The sequence below is a fragment of the Phycodurus eques genome, chromosome 7, assembly GCF_024500275.1.
Source record: "Phycodurus eques isolate BA_2022a chromosome 7, UOR_Pequ_1.1, whole genome shotgun sequence".
NCBI classification, from domain to species: domain Eukaryota; kingdom Metazoa; phylum Chordata; class Actinopteri; order Syngnathiformes; family Syngnathidae; genus Phycodurus; species Phycodurus eques.
In genome coordinates, this window is record NC_084531.1 from 7,311,606 (window position 1) to 7,318,764 (window position 7,159).

Here is a 7,159-nt window from a genome sequence, read left to right on the forward strand (position 1 = left end):
TAGATTTACAGTCTTACCTTCCACTAGTTGACAGGGATGGATGCATGGATTTTTGCCGACAGGGCCAAGTGTGGTGGTGGTTTTTCTCTTTCTAGGATTGAGAGCACATTTTCTTCTCCTATGATTGGTGTTGTGATCACATATGATGCAACTACATGTCCCGTGTCTCAGTCGAAGTGACTGTGCCCATCTCTAAAGTAACTAAGGCGCATTTATCTTTCTCAACTCATGCACCAACCGCTAATCCTCGTTCCGAGGTTTCTTAACTGGGTGGATGGGTGTGTTATATTCTGAGGAACATTTTGTCAGAACCCCAGCATCAAGCAGTCCGGAAATAGTCTTGGCTATCCCAACTGTTTTTTATTCTGTCAAAGGATATTCCGAGGCCTAAATGGGGCCCACTCCTGGTTTTAAGTCAAGTTTTACAGGTTTAATGTCTCTACACAGCCCCACATCTGTTCCACCCTGAGACCACAAGGTGGTCGGCAAGGTTGCCAGGAGGGACGGGGCGAGTGGTGAATCTGTGTTCTCACAGCCATGCGTCTGAGAAAGGAGCTCTGGGACTTGAGTCATCCATCCAGGACTGCGTTTGAGTTTGTAAATCAGATTTACTGTACACAAGATCATGTCTGCCTAGCACCACCGTCCATGTCAGGCCTTGGCCATTTTTGATCATGGGGCCTAGATTTTTCACCTCGGCCCCTGTTGGCCATGGCTGACTGCGACCGAGGGTGTCCTGGTGCCAAGTGCACATGTGGACACCCTTATTCTTGAACATGGTGTTCGTTATGGACAATCTGTGATGAGCACACAAGTCCAATAACAGAACACGGCTCGGGTTGTGATCGGGGGGGGGGCATTCCTCCCAATCACGCCCTTCCAGGTCTCATTGTCATTGAGCATTGTGAGCATTGAAGTCCCCCAGCAGAACGATGGAGTCCCCAGCGGGAGCGCTCTCCAACACCTCTTCCAAGGACTCCAAAAAGGGTGGGTACTCTGAACTGCTGTTTGGTGCATAGGCACAAACAACAGTCAGGACCCGTCCCCACACCTGAAGCCGGAGGGAGGCCACCCTCTCGTCCACCGGGGTGAACCCCAACGTACAGGCACTGAGCCGGGGGGCAATAAGTATACCCACACCTGCTCGCCTCCTCTCACCGTGGGCAACTCCAGAGTGGAAGAGAGTCCAACCCCTCTCGAGAGGACTGGTACCAGAGCCCAAGCTTTATGTGGAGGCGAGCCCGACTATATCTAGTCGGAACTTCTCGACCTTAACACCAGCTCGGCCTCCTTTCCTGCCAGAGAGGTGACATTCCACGTCCCTAGAGTCAGCTTCTGTAGCCGGGGATCAGATCGCCAAGGTCCCTGCCTTCGGCCACCGCCCAGCTCGCACTGCACCCGACAACTATGGCCCCTCCCACAGGTGGTCAGCCCATGGGAAGGGGGACCCACGTTACCCTTTCCATCAATCCATCCATCCATTTCTACACCTCTTATCCTCACTAGGGTCGCGGGTATGCTGGAGACTATCCCAGCTGACTGGTTGCCAGCCAATCGCAGGGCACATATAGACAAAACAATCATTCACACTCACCTTCACATCAATGGGCAACTTCGAATCTTCAATCAACCTACCGCGCATGTTTTTAGAATGTGGGAGGAAACTAGAGTACCTGGAGACAACCCACGCTGGCACGGGGAGAAAATGCAAACTTCACACAAGTAGGCTGGATTTGAACCCAGAACCTGAGATCTTTGAGGTGATGTGCTAACCAGTCACCCACCGTACCGTCTGCATTTTACCAAGTAGATGTTAATGTAAATTTCATGTAGCCAAAAGCATATTTGCTAATGACTAGCATGAAAAAAACAGAGAAAAGTTCTAAACCCAATGCTTCTTCTTCTGATTATTATTATTATTATCATCATCATCATCATCATTTATAAAATGCTTACTGCAAATTTCTACATTGTGAGGCTAATAAAGGTTAACTTATATCATCTTTTTCATTTCAACATTAGGCCTGCATAAAAAAAAGGCCATTTTAGGTTGACTGTATCGCTTGTAACACCTCCCTGTTTCCATTTCCATTGATAATGACAGACATTATCAATGGGTGACTCCTGGTTTTAATAACTTTACTTTTAACTTTATTTAGTTTTGTTATAGACAGATACATCTCAGTAAATTAGAATAGTGTCAAATGCTTAAATTAGTTTAGTTAGTTAGTTACTGTATGTTACTGTAGTTCAATTCAAAAAGTCAATATATATATATCCATCCATTTTCTGAGTCGCCTCTCCTCACTAGTGCCGCGGGCGTGCTGGAGCCTATCCCAGCTATCATCGGGTAGGAGGCGGGGTATACCCTGAACTGGTTGCCAGCCAGTCGCAGGGCACATATAAACAAACAACCATTTGCACTCACATTCACACCCACGGGCGATTTAGAGTTGTCAATTAACCTACCATGCATGTTTTTGGGATGTGGGAGGAATCCGGAGTGCCCGGAGAAAACCCACGTAGGGAGAACATGCAAACTCCACACAGGCGGGGCCGGGGATTGAACCCCGGACCTCAGAACTGTGAGGCAGACGCTCTAAGCAGTCAACCACCGTGCCGCGCTTGAATATATATTCATCCATCCATTTCCTGAGCCGCTTCTCCCCACTAGGGTCGCGGGCGTGCTGGAGCCTATCCCAGCTATCATCGGGCAGGAGGCGGGGTACACCCTGTACTGGTTGCCAGCCAATCGCAGGGCACATACAAACGAACAACCATTCACACTCACAGTCACACCTACGGGCAATTTAGAGTTGTCAATTAACCTACCATGCATGTTTTGGGGTTGTGGGAGGAAACCGGAGTGTCCGGAGAAAACCCACGCAGGCACGGGGAGAACATGTAAACTCCACACAGGCGGGGCCGGGGATTGAACCCTCCTCCTCAGAACTGTGAGGTAGACGCTCTAACCAGTCAGTCACCGTGCTGCTTTAATATATAATTTGATAAAAATGTTTTGAAATGAAAACAACATCATCAAATGGATAGCGTTTTCCAGTTCCTTTGCATTGCATTGCAATAGCAGATATTTAATCAAAGACAAGGTGAAATGGTTTAATAAACAGTAAGATGTTTATTCAGCTGTCTTTTGCCAAAGCAATTTTCATGAGACAAGCATCATCACAGAGGTGCTTGTGATAATCCAGTTAAAATGAATACACAAAAAAGGTCAGTAACTGGCCTAGGTCTGTGACAACGAAAGCATGCATGTGCTAGGTGTGTATGTATTCCTGAATGTCATGCTTGACCATGAGCATATGAAGAAATGTGTTCACATGAGAGAAAGAAAGAACGAGTCCAGCCATTTTGTTGCTAGGAAGTGCATCAATTCGGCACAGGCTTCATTTCGGAGGGTTGATACTGTATGTACTTGCATGTGAAGAAAATAGGTATGAATAGTGGATATTGGTCGATAACTGACAGATAGCTAGTCAGAACCTAGCTCTTTCAAGGCTGCATGGATGGTATTCACGATAATTTGGAATTTATCCCTGATATCTTCCATTTGAGGGGAAATCTTCTCTTTCAGGGCAACGAGGTCTTCTTGTTTGATGGCTTTTACTTGGTCGTATGCCTGCCTCATCTGGTCTTTATAGTCTTCCACATAGGGTTTTACCGTATCTTTCAGATCCTCCAGACGTGCTTTAACCTTGTCACGCACAGCCTCGACAATGGGGATGAGAGCCTCCTTGGTCTCCTCAGCATTGATAGACACCTTGGTTTGTAGTGTTTCCTTAAGGGGCTCTAGCTTGTTTATCAGAGCCTCTATTTGAGCGCTCTGCATCGCCTTATAATCTTTGATCACAGGATCGAAAAGCATTTGGTACTCTGCAAAGTGTTTTTCAAGGACCTCCCGAAGATTTTGGATCCCATTATTCGTTTTCAAGGCATTGAAATCCGCCTGGATATCATCGCGCAATTGCTGTGTAAGTTCAATGAGTGTAGTAACCACACCGTTGGTGATGGTAGAAAAGGAACTCAGCTGAGTTTTGACCTGAGTCTCCACTTCATCCAGGCGTGTACTGACTAGAACTCTGGGTAAGAACAGAGAAGAGAAGAACACCACCTTTTAACAAAATTAAATATCTTCAGAGTTCAATTCAGAATTTTGAAAAAATGTTTTAAAGGTGAATCATTATGAGATCCTTAGCATAGATCAGATCAAACAGATGCAAGTATTGGTTAGAAAAATGTCAATAAATTGCCTTACTTAAATTCTTTGTACTCGGTATCATCAAGCTGGTCAAGGGTCCTCTGGACACTCTCTTTTATTTGTGTCAAATAGACGTCCATAACAGCCTGGAAATGGGCCAGGGGAGTGGGTGCCTCAGCCTGCAGGGAAGCAGCCTGAGAGCCTGTGCAGGAAAACATTTGTGCAGGGATGCGTATTAATAACAAACATCGTTGGAGAAATCAGAGGAAAAAGTCCAGAGTTCTCAGTAATTGGTTATCCACCAATCATAGTTGTATTAACTGCAGTACTCACCAATGGCCAGCAACAAGGTGACAGCAAGAGCAACAAACTTCATGATGGAGGTCTAAAGTGAAAAAGCAAGGGTTTGACTATATAGTGTATATATATTAGTGTCACAGAGTTTTTGTCAAAGCGTTAATGTTGTTATTTGAACACGAGCAAAGAAACTAAAACGCCTGAATCCAGTGCCAGTAGGCCCACCTATAATAATAAATAATCACGTTTAGTATGGCCTGGCTAAACAAAGCATCAGAGCATAACCAACTTTGACCCAATCATAAAATTAGCGTGAAAATCTCTGCAGATGCAGACATTTATTATTATTTTTATTTAAACATTGCTCAAAAATAAGTAAGAGTAAAAAACCTCTACAATCTGTTAAATAGACCAAGATGTGTCGTTTGTGCCAGGTCCTTGTTCTAAAGCCCCAAATCCGAGTTGCAGCTACAGCTTGCCTTACCTGGTAGAGTTCTTGATGAGACTGACAACTGGAGCATGAGCAGAACTTATATAGTGCTCAGACATGGGATGAGTCCTTGCATGGAGGAGGGGGAAAGTGTGGGACTTGTGTGTCGCTGTGGAAGTGGACCTCACCCCCAGCCATCTCCCTCAGCAGGGGGACTAAGTTGAGAGTTCAATGGTCACCTGCTGGGACATCACTCAGCATGCACACACACTTCCAGAAGGGAAAGACTTTCATCTCTTAATTCTTATGCAACTATAGGTCATGTCACTAGAATGTCACTAAATGAATTTAACAAACTAATGAGAGGTGAACATTATACAGCTTAATTACGGCTTCATGATATATGCTGTACATATACATTTTTATAACACCAGACAAAGTTGAACTGAAGTGTCATGAGAAGATCCATAAGAATACAGGACAAGCAAATATTGTATGTATGGAAAAGAAGGTGAAAGTTTACGTGACTCTGTTTGTACTAGTTGGATTAGCTATTTTGTTTGCAGCAGACAAGCATTCACCTTGATACAAACACAGGCAGGATGTATACGCAAGAGTCTGTGATCAAACTCACAATGGTGAATAAATCACAAGAATAAAAGGCTTAGTAATTACACCGCAAACGTTGATTTATTTTCTCATTTTGAAATTGGAATATGCACTTTATTCATACATTTTAGGGCTGTAAAATAATTGCAATTGAAGCTACCAAAACTGAAATCTTAAAAAGACGCATTCATGTGCTCAGAGTACCAGGCTGAAGCAAGATAAAATTATCAACACACTGTAGACTTATCTCAGTTTTTAGCCTGGTGTGTGAGAGAGCTAAATCTTGCGTTTGTGTTTGTGTGTGTGTGTGCAAGTCTGATTATTAGGTCAAAGAGTGGTGTGTGCCATGCTGTTGTTTGTTGTCCTATCTCAAGCGGACTTTGTCACAGTGGCTTCATCTAATTCAATTCAAGGACTAGGGATGATCACAGCAATGTCTCCAATTGTGTGCATATTCAAATGAGTTTTGCCACAAATAATTACATTTAAAAAGAAAGTCTAATCAAGGACCATTTTCATAAATCGAAGAGAACTGATTTACGACCCCAATTCCAATGAAGATGGGACGTTGTGTTAAACATAAATAAAAACAGAATACAATGATTTGCAAATCATGTTCAGCCTATATTTAATTGAATACACTACAAATACAAGATATTTAATGTTCAACGTGATAATAATAATCATTAATTTAGAATTTTATGGCTGCAACACTTTCCAAAAAAGCTGCGACAGGGTCATGTTTAACACTGTGTTACATCACCTTTTCTTTTAACAACATTCAATAAACGTTTGGGAACTGAGGACACTAATTGTTGAAGCTTTGTAGGTGGAATTATTTCCCATTCTTGCTTGAACAGTCCGGGGTCTCTGTTGTCATATTTTACGCTTCATAATGCGCCACACATTTTCAATGGGAGACAGGTCTGGACTGCAGGCAGGCCAGTCAAGTACCTGCACTCTTTTACTACGAAGCCACGCTGTTGTAACACGTGCAGAATGTGGTTTGGCATTGTCTTGCTGAAATAAGCAAGGGCGTCCATGAAAAAGACGTTGCTTGGATGGCAGTATATATTTCTCCAAAACCTGTATGTACCTTTCAGCATTAATGGTGCCTTCACAGATTTGTAAGTTACCCATGCCATTGGCACTAACACAGCCCCATACCATCACAGATGCTGGCTTTTGAACTTTGCGTCCATAACAGTCCGGATGGTTCTTTTCCTCTTTGGCCCGGAGGACACGACGTCCACCCATCCAGCCTATCCCAGCTATCATCGGGCAGGAGGCGGGGTACACCCTGAACTGGTTGCCAGCCAATCGCAGGGCACACATAAAGAAACAACCATTCGCACACACATTCACACCTACGGGCAATTTAGAGTCTTCAATTAACCTACCACGCATGTTTTGGGGATGTGGGAGGAAACCGGAGTGCCACAGGCACGGGAAGAACATGCAAACTCCACATAGGCAGGGCCGGGGATGGAACCCCGGTCCTCAGAACTGTGAGGCATACATACGCGCTAACCAGTCGGCCACCGTGCCGCCTACACGACGTCCACAATTTCCAAAAACAATTTGTAATGTGAACTCGTCGGACCACA

General features: G+C 44.3%; 1 protein-coding gene across 1 annotated transcript; it reads right to left on the reverse strand.

Annotated features, from left to right (window-relative positions):
- Positions 1-3,490: 3,490 nt before the first annotated feature.
- apoa1b (apolipoprotein A-Ib) lies at positions 3,491-5,015 on the reverse strand. The gene is made up of 4 exons (XM_061682162.1): positions 4,998-5,015; positions 4,550-4,601; positions 4,274-4,418; positions 3,491-4,097 (listed from the first exon to the last, which is right to left on the reverse strand). Exons 2-4 carry the CDS (start codon positions 4,590-4,592, stop codon positions 3,491-3,493), a joined length of 795 nt encoding a protein of 264 aa, XP_061538146.1. The 5' UTR covers positions 4,593-4,601; positions 4,998-5,015.
- Positions 5,016-7,159: the final 2,144 nt, after the last annotated feature.

Bases quoted from the DNA above. Each gene is read 5' to 3' on its own strand.
- apoa1b (XM_061682162.1), bottom strand. From the start codon at position 4,592: ATGAAGTTTGTTGCTCTTGCTGTCACCTTGTTGCTGGCCATTG. The intron at 4,419-4,549 runs GTGAGTACTGCA...TTTCCTGCACAG, and splicing joins CACCTTGTTGCTGGCCATTG to GCTCTCAGGCTGCTTCCCTG. The intron at 4,098-4,273 runs GTAAGGCAATTT...GTTCTTACCCAG, and splicing joins ACCGAGTACAAAGAATTTAA to AGTTCTAGTCAGTACACGCC.